Source organism: Doryrhamphus excisus, chromosome 15, assembly GCF_030265055.1.
Source record: "Doryrhamphus excisus isolate RoL2022-K1 chromosome 15, RoL_Dexc_1.0, whole genome shotgun sequence".
NCBI classification, from domain to species: Eukaryota; Metazoa; Chordata; class Actinopteri; order Syngnathiformes; family Syngnathidae; genus Doryrhamphus; species Doryrhamphus excisus.
In genome coordinates, this window is record NC_080480.1 from 6,364,509 (window position 1) to 6,385,386 (window position 20,878).

A 20,878-nucleotide genomic window follows, 5' to 3' on the forward strand; every position below is an offset into this window, starting at 1 on the left:
GGTGCCGCTCGAAGGCTACTGTGAGCGGCACCAGACGAGCGCTTTGGCCGGGTTGTGGCTCCAGAAGAACCACTGGGAGGAGCAGCCAGGTTTGGTGAACGAACGCATGTATAACCCCACCTACGTGTACGTGCAAACATCACTTCATTTCATTTCATGTACTCTTTGCCAGAGGGGAGAGATGGAGAATATGCCACTGCTTTGCCTTAATAAGACTAATTATCCCACACATCTTATTTATTGATCCTCATGACATACTTAGCCATCCAGCATCTTTATTCTATTTAGCGACTATTTGCTTTCAGTCTTTGCTTCCTTTTCCTTTGAGCTTTGGAAAAGTTTTCTTTTGCTTTGAACTATTCCTGCTTCCTATACTGCTATCCTAAGCTCCACCCACTTGGGACGTAGACCATGTCCACATCAGTACGCACATTTTTGTTTGGAAAACCCCCACCAGAGTGGAGATATTCAAAACACTGACTTGGCGTCTGTGCGTGTGTGTGTATGTGAACGGAGGACTGAGCTTTTTCATTTGTCAGAACAAACGTCAATCATTTTTTCAATTTATAATCCTAAACCTTATTTCCAGAAAAAGTGCCTGTCATCCACAATCCTGAAGTGACACATGAACGTTTTTGTCCCTACTAAAGATAGATAAACTGGTAAAAAGAGGCAGCTAATGAATGCATGTCATGGGACACACCTACCCATTGGGCTGATAAAGGCGCTTCCCCCAAGGTTCTATATACATGCTGTGAGCATGTAGTAACGGCTACATTGATGAGCTAGTCAGCTCCAATATGTAGCGTTACCTTTTGGCTAGTGACCTATTCATTGGGAACAAGCACATGCTCAAGCGAGTCACTCGCCTGTGACGAGGTGTCAATACCACAGTATGGTAGTTCTTGGGAATAACTGTTTTAATATACTTCAGATGCAGCTCACGTGATGGAAGTGGAGCCTTGTTGGCGCTTTTTGGAGGCGTGTCCCATTACATGCATTCTTAGCAGCCTCTTTCCACTTTTTGTATCTTTAAAACACACAGAGGGTCTCAGAAGGATTGTAGATGATGGTCAACGGTCCAAAAAAGTTCATTTTTCCCTTGGAGCAAGTGAATTTCATTCTGAGCCAACACATTTTGCTACCACACAAGCAATTAAAAGAACCATTGATGATAATTCCTGGCTTCCATGTTGGCAAGCGCTGTTTGTAATGATGTATGTGTCATTCTACATGCCGAATAGGACGGTATTGATGAGATGTGTCGCAAAATACAACCCTGGCCATTCATTGGTTGGGCTTTCTGAGGACACCTAGTCACATGACTGAAAAAACTCCACTCTGGTGGATGGAAATGTGCTTTTTTACACTGGAGTGGGGGGGAAATACCCGGCATGTGGACATACACTATTGACCCAAATACAACATGGCTTCTCTGTGATGCTGGTATGTACTGGTGTGTGTTTGGTGTGGTAGTCACAGAGCAGTGTTCTTTACAAGCATAGTTTAGAAAGTTTTCATCAAATGAAAGAAAAAGAAGTAACATATTTTAATCCAGCAGATGGCATTTTGTTTTGGAATATTTAACTTGCATCACACGAGAAATATTGAGAATGTTGACGTTTTTTGTGCTTAATTGTCCCCTCCTAAACAGGTGATGAAAAAGGGAGTGGTCTTATATTTGGGTCAATGTGCCATTTGAACTGAATTCAATGAGTATACTTATTATTGTTATATTATTTTAATTGTTCTCGGACAGAAAAGCATACAAGCCCATTTCTGCCACTGGAGGAAAAATCCTGTAGTAATAATGAGAAATGAAAATTATGAGATATGACATGTATGTGCTTCTGGATCCTTGGTCACATGGCACAATTTATCTCACTTTTATTTATCCATTATGCCACCTTTTGGGATGGCTCTTCTTTCAGTGATGGAAACATGCATCCATAAAGTGTTTTAATCAGGTTCATACGTTGCCATTGATGCTTCAATCACTGCTACCATGCACCGTACTATATGGTACAGTACCTAGCACTGTACACGCCCACAGTACCTGCCTTCATCATGTAGGGAAGTGAGGTATAGCTCGTCAGTAGGTTAGTATGCAGAATACTGTTGATTGGGAGGGAGAAATTTGATGGAAGTGCAAATGTGCGATATGTTTTATCCTAGCAGAGAAGCAAGAAATAGTTTGAAGTGAAGCATTGAGGCGCATGTTTAGTCCAGCACCACGCAGGTTGACTAACGTTTAATTGGACTTCTTTACACACACAGACCTTTGAAGCATATGTACATATGTTGCACATGAAAGTACTCATGAAGTACTGGCATCAATGCTAACCTTTTGATTGAAGCAACCTTGCAGACGAGAAGTGTAAAATGTGATGCCCTCCGCTTTCTTATCAAATCACACGGCAATAATCATTTGGATCCACTTTGAGGAAGACAACTTTGACTTTGGGGGTAATTAGGATTTTTGTGTACATGTGGAAATATTAAGGCTTTTGTGCTGTTTAATAAATCCTCTCCTGATTACAGATGTGCATGGATTCTTTGGTGTAAATAAACACTGCTGAACCTCACCTTGACCATACGTGAAAGAAGATGGCAGAGCAGAACCAATGATTTATTTTTCTAAAGAGCAGTCATGCCTCGCAATATCCTGCTACAGGTATCGCTCCTTTGCTGTATCACTTTTTTTCTTGGTAGAATTACTTACTACATAGATACTACAAGTGATATATGTACAAGACATGTAGTATTGTGGCCACTAGGCGGCAGTAATGACAACATTAGTCATGTGTGATAGAACTTAGAAAGTATGCATTACCAATCCAATATTGGGTAAGTCAGGCTGGCATCGGCAAAATCTCCCTATGTAACTGGTCAATCGTTAAATAGTGTATATCACAGCATTGATACAAGACATTTAGCTTCAAAGTTCATTAAGATAATGTACATAATTTATTTTCAACCCTGAATTGAAAATTGTATGCTATTTCATGTCTAATATTAACCACCATACTTACAAAGTGACAAAAATATTACTTTTATTATCATTGAATTCTATCTCGTGCTCGGGAGGAACCAATTAACCGTGATAAACGAGGGTCGGTAGCTCCCGTTTAATTCCAAAAGGGCAGTACTGGACTGACAGCGGAAGTTCTAATAAGGAGCGATGGGCGTGTCACATAATTACAAACGCGTGACTAACGTAATGTTGCATTCATGACGCTCATTTACTGGCTGTGTTGCGTGTCGGATTTAAAGACGCAAGGGATTAGATAATTTACAGTACATAAGTAATGTATTATAATCTAAAAGAACCGTTTGGAAACAACAGAAATAGGTGGATAAAGTAAAAAGTGCTACTTTAAGTGGAAATTTACATTACATTTAAATACAGGTGCGGCGTGGAAGTAGGCCACGTAACGTGACGTCGTCTCGGAAACATTCCTATCCCATTTCCTACTTCCCCTGAAGGCAGCAGCTCATCGGCTAAGCTAGGAGGCGAGCGTATCCCCAGGAGCGTGTACACTAAACACACACCGCAGCCTTCCAAGGTGTTTACAGACGACGTGCTTAGCCTTTGACGTTCAAAATGCTCAACCCTCAGAGATCTCTGTCGGAATTACCCAAGATGTCGGCTGCCAGCCAAGTGGAAAGAGCCGTGCTGGTAAGACGATGCTTCTGCAGGGAGCGATGCATGCAGCTAGCCACTGATTGATTCGATAGATGCACTTTATGATGCAAATATGAATTATGCTACATTGATATGTTTTTTTTTGCACAGACGGGACGGTAGAATGAAGGTGCTGACAAGCATTTGTGTTAAGTAACATATATGTCCCCGTCAGCGTTGACATGCGACACGCCAAGTGTCCAATAACTCATCCTTATTTATTGATTGATTTATTTAATTTACAAACGTTACCTTATCATGTTTTAGCTCATCGGCAGAGGCGATAACAACGTGGAAATGAACAACAAAAACGCCACATTGGGAAATGAATGAAAATACACACAGGAAGTCACTGATTCATATATATATATATATTAATGCAAATGTGTGGGGTATACTTCCACCATGTTTTGCTTCCGTATCGTCACGGTAGCGGATAGTACAAAGGTCTACTTAGGCTTTCACGCTTTGGAGTTTGCTCTTGGTGTCTGTGTGGCTGGATGAGGTCTGTATAGCCTACATGATAAAACACCATTGTACAAGAAAAGTATAAACAGGACAAAAATTATTAATTTTACAAGTAGAAAGTCCAAATATTATAGTTGAGTCATTCGGAATATTAGGAGAAACAAACACACCATTGGGAAATGATTTTGCAGAAAAATATATGAGAAAAGAGTCCAGATATTATGGGAACAAAGTCAAAAGGAAAGGGAGAGCCAACCAATCAGGTAGAAGAGGCGTGAGTCACGTGACTTCAGCTAGGATTTTTGAAACGTCACCATGTTTAGCACCTGGATCACTGAAATATGTATGGTAATAAATAAGTATGGTATCCTTGCTGACGGTGTGATGATATCTGTTGCATTGATATCATATAGTGATCCAGGATGGTATAGTTGAGGTTGCTGAAGGTGTAATGATATCTGTTGCATTGATATCATATAGTGATCCAGGGTGGTATAGCTGACTTGCTGAAGGTGTGATGATAGCTGTTGTATTGATATCATAGTGATCCAGGATGGTATAGTTGAGGTTGCTGAAGGTGTAATGATATCTGTTGCATTGGTATCATAGTGATCCTGGGTGGTATATTTGAGATATGGAGGTATGGTATCCATGCTGAAGGTGTGATATTTGTTGCATTGGTATCATATTGTGATCCAGGGTGGTATATTTGAGATATGGAGGTATGGTATCCATGCTGAAGGTGTGATATCATCGGTTCCATTGGTATCATAGTGATCCAGGGTGGTATAGTTGAGGTTGTTGAAGATGTGATATGTGTTGTATTGATATCATAGTGATCCAGGATAGTATAGTTGAGGTTGTTGAAGGTGTGATGATGTTTGTTGCATTGGTATCAAAGTGATCCAGGATATATTTGAGGTTGCTGAAGGTGTGACGATGTTTGTTGCAGGAGGAGGAGTTCAACTGGCTTCTTAAAGAGGAAGTCCACGCCGTTCTCAAGCAGCTCCAAGATGTCCTCAGGGTAAACGCGAACAAGCCAACATTCTATATCCTGTCTTATGATGGCTGCAGGCCCTATGCAAGTATACCATGTACATAGTGTACATACATTATATAGTGTATATACTTAGTGTACAAATATAGCCAGTATTAAACTATGAACAGTCAGTAGGAATGTTGTAGTAGTAGCAGTGGGCCACGTATGATGCTGGATGTTATTTCACTTCTTATCATGGGAAGTGGGGGGTGGGGGGTTTATATGCATATGAACAGACTACATAGTTTTATTATAAATATTAGAATATTAATGGTGATGATGATGGAGATGGCTGTTACCAGGAAGCATCAAGACGTTTCTCCATGCTGATGCCAGGCCTGGAAAGCCAACTCAAGCAGGAAAACTTCATCCTGGGAAGCTCCACGTAATCCTTATACACTCACACACACACACACACACACACACTACGCTATGTCTGACGTGAGTGTGTGATGTTCGGCAGGATGGATCAGGTGAAAGGTGTGCTCACACTGCAGGGAGAAGTGCTGACTCAGGCCGTAAGATCTTCTTCCTTTCTTTCTTTATTGCCATCATATTTTTATTTAGTAATGTAATGACTTTCCTCAAGCATTGTCTCCCAAAGATGTTGTTTCTAATAAAACAACACAGTCCAACGTCCTGCTAATAAAACAAGGTGATATATATTCAGGTCATCTTTCTCGTAAAATATGATGTTTTCTTTATTCCCTACTGGTGCTTTATAAAAAAAATCCCTTATTGTGAAATTCTCCAGCATATTTAGACTTTGGACACCCTTGACCTAGCGACTTCCTGTGTGCGCCTTTTCAAACAGGACATCAACCTGAAGGTGACCAAGGGCAGCCAAGTGCAACACTTCCAGTTCAGGGAGGACAAGCAGTGGAAACTACAGCAGGTACGTCACCACCATGCACGTCTAAAAGGAAATCCTAACTTGTGGTTATCGATCGTGCCCAGATCCAGGATGCCAGGAACCATGTGACCCAGGCTCTTCAGCTGCTGGGCAGCCATGACGAGAGCTACAACTTCAGGACGGGGGCGGAGGTCAACAAGGTCAGATGACAGCCACACCAAACCCACCGACGCATACTGACCTGGCTTTTCTCTCTCCGCCGTAGCTTATGGACGCTGTGATGCTCCAGCTGACACGCGCACGAAACCGCCTCACCACCCCAGCATCCATGACTCTGCCCGAGCTGGCCACCAGTGGGCTGATGGTACCTGACCACACCCACCCGTCAAGTGACCGCTACTCATCCTGAAAGCCATCATAGCGTATTGGACAGGGTGTAATGTGTACACAAACTAAAGCTACACAAGCTCCCATAAGTCCCATTTTAGAAGAACTTGGATACAATAAAACACTACCCACTAGGTAAATATTGTGGAAGAAAACACTTTCAATACGTGACATGATGCCTGGTAGCAATATCCAAGCAGATTTCATGTCACATTACTTACAGACGCATCCGTCGTATTTTAAAACATTCTGGATCACTAGTGCATGAAAGTCAACGCAATGACCTTTGCGGCCACTAGGTGTTGCCAAAATCACCACACGCCTTCCTTGACTCTTGTTTACTTTCCATCCTTTGTGTTTTTCTATTGAGAAAATGTTCACTCCTCCCATGCCTGGGGATGTGATGGTCAACTTCTACATCAACCTAAGCAAGCTGTGTCTGACCGTCTACCAGCTCCATGTGCTGCCGTCCAACACCACCAAGGTTCGGGACTCTGTATTTTAATTATGACCACATGACCAAACCAGGCTTTAACCTCGGCTTGCATCTTCTTCCTAGCATTTCAAGCCATCGGGAAGCTCGGTGCTGCACAATCCTGGAGCCATGTTGTAAGTTGTCACAAGCTGTCTACTGATGCCAAGCTGTCAATCAATCAGCTTCGGTGGTCAGTCAAGCGTCTGATCATCTTTCCTCTTGTGTTTTCCTCCTCAGTGAGCTGAACAACAACCGTTTCGAGGTCAGCCACGTCCACAAGGTGGAGTGTGTGGTGCCGTGGCTAAACGACACACTGGTCTTTTTCACCATCTCCCTGCAGCTCTGCCAGCAGCTCAAAGACAAGGTTGGTCTGTTATTTAATCTCAACATTTCCAACAGCACCAACCGCCTCCCTCCCTACACTGGAACACACATCACCTCCTAACTCGCTCACACTGTGCACCAAGCAACCAACACCCATCCCTCCTTTTTGCCCTTCACTGCTTCCAGAATTTCCATGAAGAATAATTCATTATATGGAAATAGAATATTTTCATCGTTAAGCACGTAGAATGCCTGTTCGTCACCTTTTTAAATACACTTTATTAGAGCACTTTAAACTTTAATATAGTAGACATAATAAGGGAAAAGAAGACATAGAAAACCCATTTCACCTTGTAAATACAGCTTTACCAATATTGCCCTCCAGACATGGAATAACACCCCTATAGTCTCTATTACACTCATACTGCCCCACCTTGATAGTCATAATAAGGGAAAAGACATAGAAAACCCATTTGACCTTGTAAATACAGCTTCTTACCATAATTAGAGCCCTCCACACATGGAATAACACCCCTATAGTCACTATTAGACTCATACTGCCCCACCATGTCAGTCATAATAAGGGAAAAGAAGACATAGAAAACCCATTTGACCTTGTAAATACAGCATTTTAGTATTATTAGAGCCCTCCAGACATGAAATAACACCCCTATAGTCACTATCACACACCTATTGCTCATTATAGTATGCATAATAAGGGAAAAGAAGACATAGAAAACCTGTTTGACCTTCTAAATACAGCTTTTTAACATTATTAGAGCCCTGCAGACATAAAATAACACCCCTATGTTTACCATTTCACTCTATTCACTATTACTCAATATAGTGAACATAGTAAGAGAAAAGAATACATAAATATGTGTCAGCATGCGTCAGAGTATGGTTGATGATGACTGACACGATTCCCCTCCTGCTCCTGCAGATATCCGTCTTCTCCAGTTTCTGGAACTACAGACCTTTCTAACCTCCGCCTCAAAAACACATGTGAAGGACATGCTTCCAAATATTCCTCATCACGTATTTATCTGCAGTCGAGTGGTGCATGGTCAGCAGGAGCCAGTTTGACAACCAACTAACATAGTCCATACACAGTGTATGGACACAGACTGTGTATGGACACATAGACTAGCCTTGTTTACACTTGCACGTAGCTACTTTGTTCCCTCACAAGTAGGCAGTTTAGCGTGGCAATGAGTACATTGGTGGTAAAGAGGTGTGCAGTATGTGTAGATACGGTGCTGCGTGCAGAGGGCATAAACAGAATACAAACTGATCTTCCGGCTTTGTCGGTGTCCCGTAAATGAAGAAATAAATGAGAATTATTGCAGGACAATGTGGAGGCAAAACGCGTGCAAGCGTAAACGCGGCTTATGTATGATGGGCATTCCTGGCGTATGTTTGTGATGCATTTGGCTTGAATCTGTCTTCATGTTTTTGTTGTGTGTACAGTGTTGGCTAGTTATGATCTGCTACAGTATTTCCCGGTCCTTCTGTACTCGGTGTATAAATAATGGGACCCGGTATTTGAGTTTTTTGCAGGCCCTTACATGTCTGGTTGCGTCATCAATTCATGGGAAGTGATGGGAATTCATACAAATGATCATGGGAAAAAAAATGGACATTTTGCAACAACCAAAATAGACGTCACGGCAGTTTTATGCCGATGAGTTCTAACATTGGATTTGCTTTTACTGTACTGATAAGCAAAGAATTATTTTGCACATTTAAGTGAAGTTAAATAGTTAAATAGCACCCCATCAACAGTCCTTTGTCGCTTTTACATGTTAATTTCAGACGGGGAAAAACCCAATCAACAAATAATTGCATTTCAAATGTCATATTTTTTTTCATTTGAAAAGTCATAGTCTAGCATAGAAATGTACACCAAGTGTGCAATGAAGTTTTATGTTTTATCAAACAGTGAAAAAGAATTGAATGCAGGAATTAGCTGCTGTTAAGTTGCATTCCCTTTTCCTTAGAAAGCCATGTGGCTATGTCAGCATTAAGCATGTTTCTCTTATTCATTGCCTCCTTTGTGTCATTCATACATTCCTTTTGTTGAAATAAGCTAGCAGATATTTATTTGACGTTTTGCACATATGATGTTTATTATTCCCTGTCATGTGAGTAGGTCATTGTCTCATTTCACAGCATGCCATGTGTCACAGATCAAACACAGTCAGTCCAGGTAGTACACACTAGTACTTGCTACTGCACTACTGTACTGTACTCTTGGCTTTTCGGGCTGCACTGCTGAGAAAAATGGCTTATTATGAACAAACTCAGTCCACTAAGTGTTGATCCACTTTGAAAGCTGTCGTTAAAATAAAGAAATTATTTATCTGATATTGTGCAATAAAAATCTGAACTAATTGTGTTGATTTTATTACTTTTACATTGTTTACAACCAGCGATAGAGGATATATTGTGAATGGGACTGCATAGCGTAAGTTACCGACAGTGCTTTCAAACAACAGATAATACAATAAAATGTATTTTTTTCTACAATTAAACTACAAACTAATCATGAGTTGCGTTTGGTATTCGCTATAATCAGCTGACAAATGGAAGAGTATGTTAGCATGTTGGCACCCTCTAGCGGCTGGAGGGCCGCCTTGCTGGCGCAATTCTCACTGCCTTTACAGTTTACCCTTCCTTGTTGAAAAGATAGCACTTTTCCTTTTAAGACGATTGCTAGCATCAACAGTCTTTTAAGGCAGGGGTCTTAAGGAGCACTTTAAAACACATTGAGTCTTGTAAATACTAGCTACAATGAGTTTCATGTACTCATGTACTCAATTTTGTAAAAATAGGTAATTTTATTTGAAATATGAAAGACATAAATGTATTTTAGTCTCTAGTCACATAAAAAAACATTGAGATAACGTGCAATCAATGCAATATGACGACTACAGTCGGTAGAAAAATGAAAAGCTCATTTGTTGGCTGGTGAAAGTACATTTGGTTGGAAAGCAGAAACCTTTCTGTCCTTTTCAAAGCTTTGGCATGGAGTTGATGACCAGATGGAGGCAATAACTTTGTCAAGGTTCCAGAGTCATGTTCTCTATGCCCACTTTATGATGTCGAGGCTGTAAGACAAGAAAAAAAACATCATTGACTGTACCTTCTCAAATCCCAACAGAGAATGCAGACCTCATATCATTTCAATGAACTGCTTTTGTTGTCGGTGAGTGTTTGTATTTTCACCTTCTCGTCGCAGCAGCAACAGCAACGGATGAGTATCAGGGTGACCATCAGAACAATTATACCTGCAATTATACCTTTTTTTAAATGGTGAATTCAATTGTAACCACAGGAGTTAGTCCCTCCCCTTCCGCTTTGTTGCTAAGATGGCGACGAGGCGGCAAGCTAGCATAGCTGCTGTGGACTCACCATTTTGAGCGTTTTTTTGTGTGTGCGACATCCGTGTGCAGACAGCCAGTATTGGGAGTAACGACGTTTAAAATAACAGCCTAATTCACGCAGTTATGGTTTTCTCGGTAACGGATCATCTGATTTATTACTATTTCAAACGTCCACCTGTGTCCACTTACACGCAATACAATACTTCCTTGTTTTCCACCAATCGCACGCGAGATGCATTCACGGGCATCGTAAATAAGCAATTTCGTAAATAATTATTTCCCCCAAAATGAAAGCCAAACAATTTGTTAATAATTTCTTAACATTTATTATATGTTATCCTGACACTCACCAAAGAAGACGAAGAAGACAACACAGAAAGCAATGTCCCAATCGGACTGGAAGAACTGCTTGGACTGCAGTCTGGAAATCACATCATTGAAATGACCTTCAAATTCCTCCTGGATGTTTCTTGGCGTCATGACTTTGCTTTACGATGAATAGACTCAAATGATGCTGCGAAATAAAGTGAAAATAGATATACATGACGGGTATATAGAACAATACTACAGAATATATAATTGTTGGTCCATCGAGAGTAATTTAAATACAGTAATAATGACTGTGTATTATTATGACTACATTTAATAGTGCATATAGACGACATATATTTTGTGTGCAGGATCTTGGGTTAGCTTACATTGATTCCAACAAAAATATTACAATAAAAACTATGGAAATGCGTTCCCTTACTCATACAAATGTAAACAACCTGTTCACACTGTATTGTATTTTACAATTTACAGTATAACAGTGCAGCTCATTTTGGTGAGAATATTTTTTACTACTACTAATAATAATAAGAATGAACATGACAAATATATCCAAATAATGTCGTCGATGAGTTGACCAGTACGCTGCTTACCAGAAATGTGTGCGTCCTTTATTTGTTTTAGCTTCTTTCCGGGTCTAAAGATTTACCTGCGTCACCTGTTGTTTGTACTCTTTCAACTCCACCTTAGAGATGTGCACGTCATGAACGAGTCGTTCAAAACTCGAGAGTAATCACTTTGAACTCTGTCATTCTTATGCACTGTTAAATGGTAATGTAAACAGATAAGTTTATTGCGCAAAATAATGTGTAGAGATATTTTGTGTTTATAATCCGTAGCTGGATCTGTAGCGTGTATTATTTTATGTTGACGACATGGACTTTGATTGATTGAAATGGCCCTTTTCTGTTTGTGTATTGAGTCATTCAATAAAAAAAAGCTTACGCGTAAATCGGAAATGCATCTTTCCCACTTCCGGGTTCAACATAGTCACACTTCCGGGTTAGATATTCGTGGCAGCTGAAGTTGATTAGCTTGGGCAATGACTGTGGACCCAGCTTCGTCTCTCCGTGTGTCGGAGATAAAGGACCCCGTGGTTCTTTTCGAACGCTACAGCACAGAAGAAATTCGAAGCATAGAATGTAAAGTCCGAGGGCAGATCGAACAGAAGAAAGAGGAGCTTAGGCAGATGGTGGGGGAACGCTACCGGGACCTGATCGACGCTGCGGACACCATCGGGGAGATGAGGCACAGCTCCGGGAGTGTGGTCCAGTCCATCCAAGACATGCACCAGTACTGCCATCTTCTCAAACAAGGAAAAAGCTGTGCGAGCAGTCGCAATCCAGAGGTCAATTTACTTATCAATGAAGTACAAAAATACTGTATAATACTGTATATGTCCACTTTACTTTATTTTTATTTTTGTTTTTTTTTAGAAACAAAGTTATCTCTATCTGTACGCAATATATTCTACCCAAATTTGTCAATTTTATTTTTTATAGAGGCAGAGACAGGAGAAGTTCTACGCCATGGCCTCCCAGATCAAGCTCCTCTTGGAGATTCCGGAACGAATGTGGAGCGCCATGGAGGCCTCCCAGTATCTGCAGGCCACTCAGCTCTACCTTCTGTGTTGCCATCTTCACAGTCTCCTCCACCTGGACGCCGCCACGGGGACTCACTACAGTCCCGTCCTGGCCCGTTTCCCCATCATTGTGCGGCAGGTGGCCGCAACTGCTAACTTCAGGTACGAGCTGTTGGGCCATACGTCATACTACGTCCATGTCTGATAATATCAGTGGGATCATGTCGGTATCGGATGTTCAACTGATATTAAAGTCAATGTGACCTAGTCAAGCTGCACCTGTGCGCTACAGAACGACAAAGCTTGCTAGCTTAGCATGTTGATGTTTGTAAACATGGTATGTGAGGAGGGACTTCTAATCTAATATCACAGCGCTATACCGCATTGTTCGCTTGGTATCAGTACTAAAGTGCTGGACAATATCAATATCATATATGGGATATCATTCAGTGTAACCATTCGTATTGATTTTACTTGTCAATATTCACATATTTATGCATTTATATGGAAGTTAACAATGATGAAATGTTACATAGGGCTGCACGGCGAACAAGTGGTTAGCGCGCAGACCTCACAGCTAGGAGACCTGAGTTAAATTCCACCCTCGGCCACCTCTGTGTGGAGTTTGCATGTTTTTTTTCCAGGTACTCCGGTTTCCTCCCACATTCCAAAAACATGCTAGGTTAATTGGCGACTCCAAATTGTCCATAGGTATGAATGTGAGTGTGAATGGTTGTTTGTCTATATGTGCCCTGTGATTGGCTGGCAACCAGTCCAGGGTGTACCCCGCCTCTCGCCCGAAGACAGCTGGGATAGGCTCCAGCATCGCCCGCGACCCTCGCGAGGATAAGCGGTAGAAAATGAATGAAATGTTACATAACATGTACTATTTTATTTGATGGAATGTTTGAATGGATGACTTCCTTGCAGGTCCACCATCCTCCTTGACAGCAAGTCTCTGCTACGGGGTCGGGCGGTGTCAGACCAGGCCATCGCAGAGGCTCTGCTGTCGGCCATGCTGCTGGAGGACAGCTCTCCACGCCAGGCGCTTGCTGATTTCTTGTTGGCCCGAAAGGCCTCCATCCATCAGTTGCTCAACCAGCCCCAACACGGTGGGTATCACTTGTATTCTGCTACACTCCACCTAGTGTGGCAACGTAGGTAGTGTCTTTTATAAATACTTTTCCGACATTTCCTTTTCCAGGGGCAGGTGTGAAGGCCCAAGTGTGCAGCCTGGTGGAGCTGCTGGTGACCACGCTGTTTCAGGCCTACGCTGTTTTCTACGTGCCCTCAGATGGAAGCCCCAGGTCCGGGGAGGCCACCCTTAGCTGTGGCCTGCTCTTTTCCATTCTGGAAAATGTCACCTCCTCTACACCTGCAGGTAAATATCGCTAATGAGCTGGAAGATGTTTTACTCAGAACTCTTTGGAGGCCGAGTAATAGCACATTATAGAGCGGAGGGAGCCCAGCAAGGTGCACTGTATTCGGGTACACGCTCCGAGCAGCCAGTGTGACAAGTGTCTGGGAAAAATTTTGCACTTTTCAAACACCGCAGTGCAGTACATTTACTCTCGCCTCATTGTGTTTTTTTTTATCTGAGCTATTTTTAATGTTGTCAGATTTACAGGTAAGACATCATAATTCTCATGCATCCTTACCAGGAACCCAAAGGGTGTTCATCTTCTGCTTCTACTAGTCTCCTCCATCTATTCCTTCTCTCTACCACAGCTGGAGGCAAGAGGGTTCTACAGGAGGACACGAGTACAGGCAGCTGGTTCAAGTACCTGCCCCCCTCCATCACAGACTTCCAGCCCACACTTCGTACCCTAGCACAGCCCATCCACAGGGAGCAGCTACGTGACACCTTACAGCAGTGGATTGATACGTAAGGTTCTGATACCTAGGGATGCTGAGTCAGGGAATAACGGAAGCATGTGGCCCTGAGTGTGTGTGTGTGAGAATCATTCCAGACAATCATGATCTTAAAGGAAAAGTGCATTTTTTTTGGGGGGGGGGCGCTATTGGGCCTAGAAAGCCTCCAAAACAAAAAGCTCCTATGTATGTAGCGTTACCTTTTGCTAGTGGCTAGAGGTATTGCAAGCTCGTGTTTGCTAAAGCTAGTGGCAAGGTGTCACTACGTCAGTAATGTAGTTCTTTGGTGTAATAATAATTATAATAATAATAACAGTGTTTCATATGCAGCTCACATGATGGAAATGCAGCCTTTTATCTGTTTTTCTATTTTTAGTGTGTTGATGTCTCACGTAAAGATGGCGGATGATGTGCAGAATTCCCCCCAAAAGTGCTCTTATCCTTTAATTCTGAGCAATAAAATTGCTATTCCCATTTTTCCAAGCCCTGCTAACATGTCCTGCTTTCAGGTGTAAGGAGGACATCTGCCAGGGGGTTAGTGGCCTCCTGGTCTACGTTAAGAGCCTGAAGGGCCTGGCAGCCATTCGAGACGCCGTATGGGACCTCCTGTCCACGGACTCCATCAACCAGCACTGGAACACAGTGTGTCAGCGGCTGCTGGAGCGCCGCCTGGCCGTCTGGGATGACTTCCTGCAACAGCTCTTTCTTCAACGCTTGCAGGTTTGCCAACAGTAAGCAGTAAGTATCAGACCGCAATAACAATCTCGAAATATTCTTCAATCCTTCAGACTATCACCAAAGAGGAGACTGAAGCCATCTCCATGAGCTCTGTGCAGCTCCTCACCTCAGCTGTGAGGGATCTAGAGGAACAGACCGGCACCGCCTGCAACCAGGTGGCCCAGTACGAAGTAGACGTGGCCTCCTACTTGTGGTCGGAGTCTGCGGGGGACCTGCTGAGTGATGCAGGGTGGGTCAGCGTGAACCAGCGGGGGCAGCAGCAGCAGCAGAGAAGCGGTCTGGCCATGAAGACCCAGGCCCTCACGCCCTGTGTTCAGAACTTTTGCTCCTCTCTGGACGGCAAGCTGAAAGAACGACTCGATGACCTCCAGCACTACCTTCCCTCCCAAGAAGCAGGTTCTGAATATACATTTTTATTTTGTAGTAGGCTGCACTTGTTTTCTTCCATCATTATAGATTATATTGTATCTTTATATGAGCCACCTAGCAGCCAATCAGAGCTCATAGAGCCCTCACATTTCATTGCATCATTCACTCAGGCTGTATTATGTCTTATAGGTTTTATTTTCTCTAATTCTGTTTTACTATGTTGGGTAAAAGGTTATTCTTCAAGGTTCTAATAATGCTAAGAAAACTTATTCCGAAGGTTGTAAACAGCCTTTTTATGTCTAATATGTTCCATTCATACCTTTTTCTATGCTGCGAATCCTGACAAGGGTCGCGTGGGTATGCTGGAGCCTATCCCAGCTGACTGGTCTGGTTGCCAGCTGATGGCAGGACAAACAACCATTGTTTTAATATGTCCTATGGACTCTTATTATGTCTACTATATTGGGTAGTAGCAGTATAAGGGTGACTATAGGGGTGTTATTTCATGTCGAGAGGGCTCTAATAATGTTAAACATATTTAAATGATTCTAGAAGAGGATTCTATGTCTTATTTTCTCTTATGTCTGCTATACTGTGAAAGAGTGGTATAGAGTGAAAAGTGTAAATTAGACCATAGGGGTTTTATTTAATGCCAAGATGGCTCTAATAATGTTAAACATATTTAAATGATTCTAGAAAAGGATTCTATGTCCAGTATGTCTTATTTTCTTTTATGTCTGCTATATTGTTAAAGAGTGCTGTAGAGTGAAAAGAGTGTAAATCACACCATAGGGGTGTTATTTAATGTCAAGGGGGCTCTAATGTTAAACATGTTTAAATGATTCTAGAAGAGGATTCTATGTCCAGTATGTCTTATTTTCTTTTATGTCTGCTATATTGTTAAAGAGTGCTGTAGAGTGAAAAGAGTGTAAATCACACCATAGGGGTGTTATTTAATGTCAAGAGGGCTCTAATAATGTTAAACATATTTAAATGATTCTAGAAGAGGATTCTATGTCTTATTTTCTCTTATGTCTGCTATATTGTGAAAGGGTGCTGTAGAGTAAAAAATTAAAATTAGACCATAGGGGTGTTATTTAATGTCAAGAGGGCTCTAATAATGTTAAACATATTTAAATGATTCTAGAAGAGGATTCTATGTCCAATATGTCTTATTTTGTCTTATGTCTGCTATATTGTGAAAGATTGCTATACAGTGAAAAGAGTGTAAATCAGACCATAGGGGTGTTATTTCATGTCTAGAGGGCTCTAATAATGTCAAAAAACATATTAGATATGTTCCACAGCCCTTAACACTGACCAGTGATCCCTGTTTGATTCCATACCAGCTGTTGTGCCATCCTCCGGACCCACCAAGAGCTCGTCGTCGCCGTCCTCCTGCCATCGCTTCACAGACTCGCCGGCAGTGGAGGAGGCGTTACGTGAAGGCTGCCGTGCCTGCGTTCACCGCATCCTCTCTGCCGTGCGCTCGGAACTGGCCGCTGCGACGCCCGATCCCAGCCCGGCTCGCCTGAGTTCGGTGCTCTTCATGGCAAGGTTGTGCCAGTGCATGGCCGACCTGTGTCCCAGCATGCAGCTCTGCATTTTTGGACGCCAGAGTGGGTGCCAGGCCATGGCCGCGGTGACGGGCAGGCAGGGCAAGAAGTTGGGGAAAGCTCGGGCGACTGTGGAGGTCAGTGCCACTCAGGTAAAGTGGGCAGAGCTGAAGGAGGAGCTTCTCAAATGCAGCATGGAGGCCTACTGCATCTGGAGCGCCGCGCTCTCTAAGGTCAGCCCACGTCAGGAGCCTTATGTTACGACAAGGGAATTTTACTTCCTGTGATCAATTGCTGCTGTACTGTTTCAGACCTTGCTGGACACGTTCGGCACCGCCCTCCGTGCAGCACAGTCTGCCGGTGCCGTCTTGACAACAGCAACAAACTGGGAAGCTCTGGAGATCCAAGAAGAGGCGGAGTCGGGCAGCAGCGTTACATCCAAAATCCGCGTTCCTGTCCAGGTTCTTTTTTTGATCACGTTTTCATAAAATATTCACATTCGAGCTGAGGAGACGTTAACTAAAAACTAAAATAGGAGTGCTTGATTTGCTCACCTCTGCACGTGGGGAAGCTCGCCTCATGGGAGTATATTTTACTGTATGATGTCATTATTACCTCATTACCTCAATTATGGCAGATATTTATAGTCCAAAGTCCACCGTCGTCTCGTGTTGACGCCAATATCGGATGATGAGGTTGGCGCTGAAAGAACGCTGATGTGGTCATGTGATGCGTCTTTTGCAGCCATCTTGGTTTGTCCAGTCGCTGCTGTTCCAGCTGTGTGTGGAGGTCAACAGGGTGGGGGGGCACACACTGCCAGCGCCCACCCTGCGCCAGCTCTTGCAGGCGTGTCTGGATCGGGTTTTACAAGAGTACCTTGGCCTCAGGCAGCAGGCGCCCAAGGTAACGTGCACACGCACTACGGTACTGACGTTGCGTAAGAAATGTCACTCAGTCGTGATGAATGCTTCGCTTACAGGAAGACGGATGTCCCATCACCCAGAACAGAGCCTTGCAAATGATATTTGACCTTTCTTATCTTCACGCCACCTTGGCCGCCAAAACGGATGAAAGCAAGAGCTCCAGATCCCCGCAGGACCCCAGGTGAGATACTACACCTCGCCTTTGGTGCACACATCATCCCTCGCCATCAACACACTTGAACACTTTAGCACTCAAGTACTTTAATACTCTAGTAAGTACTTTAATACCTTACCACTTTAGCACTCAAGTACTTGAATACCCTAGCACTTTAGCACTCAAGTACTTTAATACTCTAGTAAGTACTTTAATACCTTACCACTTTAGCACTCAAGTACTTGAACATGTTAGCACTCTAGCATCAAGCACTGTAATACTCCAGCATCAAGTACTTGAACACTCAAGTACTTTAATACCTTAGCATTAAGTACTTTAATACCGTAGCACTTAAGCACTCAAGTACTTTTATACCCTAGCACTTTAGCACTCAAATGCTTGAACACTTTAGCATCAAGTACTTTAACACTTTAGCACTCAAGTGCTTTAATACCTTAGCACTTTAGCATCAAGTACTTGAACACTTTAGCATCAAGTGCCTGAACACTTTAGCATAGTAGTTTGTTTTGTCAAGTGGTCAGGCTTAAAGCTTGTAGCTTTTAAAAGGTGTTTTTATTGATTTTCTTCCTGTTAAATGTTATGGTTAGTGTACGTGAAGATGAAGCTGGATGAAAGATAATTACTAAACACCATAACTACATGAAAGTGTTGATTCATATTCTGGAAGAAGTTAAAGTTTAGTGCATGGTGCACCTCGTGTTATCCAAACACTCGTATTTTGACATTCTGTTTGCGGGTGCCTTTCCAGTTTTTTCCCATATTTACATTTTCATGAAAAAGATAAACGATCCGTTCCTTTCTGGTAGGCCTTCAAAGTAAAAGCACTGTAGTGACATGGGCTCTGTGTTGATGGGAATGTCACATTTGCAAAGTCGTATGTGTGTGAGCGTCTTTTTGTGTTTTTCAGAATGCAGGAGGTCTGCGATTGGCTGGAGAGCCACATTGACCCCTTTGACCTTGACGTGTTCACGCCGCCGCTCAATGCCAACCTCGGCCGTCTCCGCCAGAGGACGTCGGTACGTCATTCACTGAAAATCACCTTGATTGACCTTGAAAGCAATGAAATGAAATGTAGCTAGAGTTGTACGAGGCAGTGAGTGTTGCAGCTAGCAAAGCAGGATGAAGTGGTGTATCCTGAGGAACATGAGCATATAATAGCAGTCATATTTCCTCATGTTGCTGTCAGGTGCTGTTTGGCTTGGTGACGGGCTCGGAGAAACACTTTTCCCTGCGGAACAGCAGCGTGACCTCACAGGAGCCGCACAACATCCTTCCGCTCACCAACAGCCAGATGAGGTGGGAACAAGAGCCCATATACTTGCAACATATATTGTACTCTATATACACATATACTGGATTTGCTCACTACCACTTTATTGTAAAGCTCAGCAGCACGCTGGGCTACCTCACCTGCGTTCACGTGTTTCTGTTAAACCAGTTCCCCTGCAACGTGTGTTCACTAGGAACCTTTCCATTCCAGCACACTGCCCTCCCACGTTCATGTCTAAAAAATAAAAAACATTGTCTTTCATGCAGGTTCGGGTTGTTGCCGCTCAGCGTGTCCAGTGTGCATAAATCCAAGATGGCCACCACAAACACCAATACTCAGCTGGTAAGTCACTCTCATTGATTGAGGTCTGGTCTGGTCTGTCTGCGGGTCTGTCTGTCTGTGGGTTGGGTCTGGTCTGGTCGGTGGGTTGGTTCTCGTCTGGTCTGTCTGCGGGTCTGTCTGTCTGTCTGCGGGTTGGGTCTGGTCTGTCTGTGGGTCTGTGTCTGTCGGTGGGTTGGGTCTGGTCTGGTCGGTCTGTCGGTGGGTCTGGTCTGGTCTGGTCTGTGGGTCTGTGTCTGTCGGTGGGTTGGGTCTGGTCTGGTCGGTCTGTCGGTGGGTCTGGTCTGGTCTGGTCTGTGGGTCTGTGTCTGTCGGTGGGTTGGGTCTGGTCTGGTCGGTCTGTCGGTGGGTCTGGTCTGGTCTGTCTGCGGGTCTGTCTGTGGGTCTGTGTCTGGTCTGTCTGCGGGTCTGTCTGCGGGTTTGTCTGTGGGTCTGTGTCTGTCGGTGGGTTGGGTCTGGTCTGTCGGTGGGTCCGTCTGTCTGTAGCACAGATGACATTTGATCACACAACATTTACAACATGCAGACGTCCCTGTGCAGTTCTCCACTTAGATGCCAGTGGCAGTGTTTCCCAGTGACGATGTATGGCTAAGGTCCATTTTTTTCGCTCTCTTGTTTGTCCAGCAGGCTCCTCCCCCTCCTCGCTTCCTCAGTGCAGACGGGCGGGAAAGCTTCAGGCCAGGCAGTCTCTTCCGCCAGCTCGCGGATCAGGAAGAGGACGCCACCTCTTCTTCTTTATTCCACCTCAGCTGGCTCTCTGCCATGGCCAAATAAAGACATCATACTAGATTATTACATCATGCTAGATTTAATACACATTTGGAAGAAAACATAATTGATGATTTGGTTTGTGTTTATGTACACTGAGTTAAGTGTACACATTTTCCCCAAGTGAGGGCCATTTACTCAGAAATGAAAAAAGCTGTATGTGAAATATTAAATTATTTTTACTTTTGTAAAATTTGTTCTCATTTGATTACAACTTTTCATATTGTACTTTACTATCATGTCCAAATTCATCAAAGTACATCAAGTTTATTGTACTTGAAAGATGGTAAACATACGTTAGTAGCGTAATTATTGTACATGTAAGTTGGTAGAATTAGG

General features: G+C 43.1%; 3 protein-coding genes across 5 annotated transcripts; 2 read left to right on the forward strand and 1 right to left on the reverse strand.

Moving 5' to 3' along the window:
- Nucleotides 1–152: 152 nt before the first annotated feature.
- rogdi (rogdi atypical leucine zipper) lies at nucleotides 153–9,625 on the forward strand. 2 transcript variants are annotated; one of them, XM_058048121.1, is made up of 12 exons: nucleotides 153–2,466; nucleotides 2,542–2,674; nucleotides 5,106–5,177; nucleotides 5,495–5,577; nucleotides 5,656–5,710; nucleotides 6,007–6,087; nucleotides 6,150–6,245; nucleotides 6,311–6,409; nucleotides 6,803–6,916; nucleotides 6,992–7,041; nucleotides 7,145–7,271; nucleotides 8,175–9,625. In XM_058048121.1, exons 2-12 carry the CDS (start codon nucleotides 2,651–2,653, stop codon nucleotides 8,214–8,216), a joined length of 843 nt encoding a protein of 280 aa, XP_057904104.1. In that variant the 5' UTR covers nucleotides 153–2,466; nucleotides 2,542–2,650; the 3' UTR covers nucleotides 8,217–9,625. The 2 variants fall into 2 exon arrangements, with proteins under 2 accessions (XP_057904104.1, XP_057904103.1); XM_058048120.1 differs by lacking the exons at nucleotides 153–2,466; nucleotides 2,542–2,674 and adding an exon at nucleotides 3,166–3,679.
- smim22 (small integral membrane protein 22) lies at nucleotides 9,331–11,698 on the reverse strand. The gene is made up of 4 exons (XM_058048125.1): nucleotides 11,541–11,698; nucleotides 10,968–11,131; nucleotides 10,460–10,521; nucleotides 9,331–10,341 (listed from the first exon to the last, which is right to left on the reverse strand). The coding sequence occupies exons 2-4, from the start codon at nucleotides 11,095–11,097 to the stop codon at nucleotides 10,294–10,296; spliced, it is 240 nt and encodes a 79-aa protein (XP_057904108.1). The 5' UTR covers nucleotides 11,098–11,131; nucleotides 11,541–11,698; the 3' UTR covers nucleotides 9,331–10,293.
- Nucleotides 11,699–11,916: 218 nt separating this feature from the next.
- cog1 (component of oligomeric golgi complex 1) lies at nucleotides 11,917–20,719 on the forward strand. 2 transcript variants are annotated; one of them, XM_058048111.1, is made up of 15 exons: nucleotides 11,917–12,295; nucleotides 12,450–12,691; nucleotides 13,460–13,641; nucleotides 13,734–13,910; nucleotides 14,258–14,414; nucleotides 14,911–15,121; nucleotides 15,190–15,535; nucleotides 16,858–17,297; nucleotides 17,376–17,525; nucleotides 17,809–17,967; nucleotides 18,044–18,168; nucleotides 19,070–19,178; nucleotides 19,349–19,458; nucleotides 19,699–19,774; nucleotides 20,396–20,719. In XM_058048111.1, the coding sequence occupies exons 1-15, from the start codon at nucleotides 11,990–11,992 to the stop codon at nucleotides 20,543–20,545; spliced, it is 2,940 nt and encodes a 979-aa protein (XP_057904094.1). In that variant the 5' UTR covers nucleotides 11,917–11,989; the 3' UTR covers nucleotides 20,546–20,719. The 2 variants fall into 2 exon arrangements, with proteins under 2 accessions (XP_057904094.1, XP_057904095.1); XM_058048112.1 differs by having other exon boundaries at nucleotides 20,399–20,719.
- The last annotated feature ends 159 nt before the right edge of the window (nucleotides 20,720–20,878 follow it).

Coding starts and splice junctions, on each gene's coding strand:
- rogdi (XM_058048120.1), top strand. CDS start 3,605: ATGCTCAACCCTCAGAGATCTCTGTCGGAATTACCCAAGATGTCGGCT. Junction 3,680..5,105: donor AAGTGGAAAGAGCCGTGCTG/GTAAGACGATGC, acceptor TGTTTGTTGCAG/GAGGAGGAGTTCAACTGGCT. Junction 6,088..6,149: donor AGCAGTGGAAACTACAGCAG/GTACGTCACCAC, acceptor GATCGTGCCCAG/ATCCAGGATGCCAGGAACCA.
- smim22 (XM_058048125.1), bottom strand. CDS start 11,097: ATGACGCCAAGAAACATCCAGGAGGAATTTGAAGGTCATTTCAATGAT. Junction 10,522..10,967: donor TGTCTTCTTCGTCTTCTTTG/GTGAGTGTCAGG, acceptor GTATAATTGCAG/GTATAATTGTTCTGATGGTC. Junction 10,342..10,459: donor GTTGCTGCTGCGACGAGAAG/GTGAAAATACAA, acceptor CTTGTCTTACAG/CCTCGACATCATAAAGTGGG.
- cog1 (XM_058048111.1), top strand. CDS start 11,990: ATGACTGTGGACCCAGCTTCGTCTCTCCGTGTGTCGGAGATAAAGGAC. Junction 15,536..16,857: donor CCTTCCCTCCCAAGAAGCAG/GTTCTGAATATA, acceptor ATTCCATACCAG/CTGTTGTGCCATCCTCCGGA. Junction 19,459..19,698: donor CTCACCAACAGCCAGATGAG/GTGGGAACAAGA, acceptor TCTTTCATGCAG/GTTCGGGTTGTTGCCGCTCA.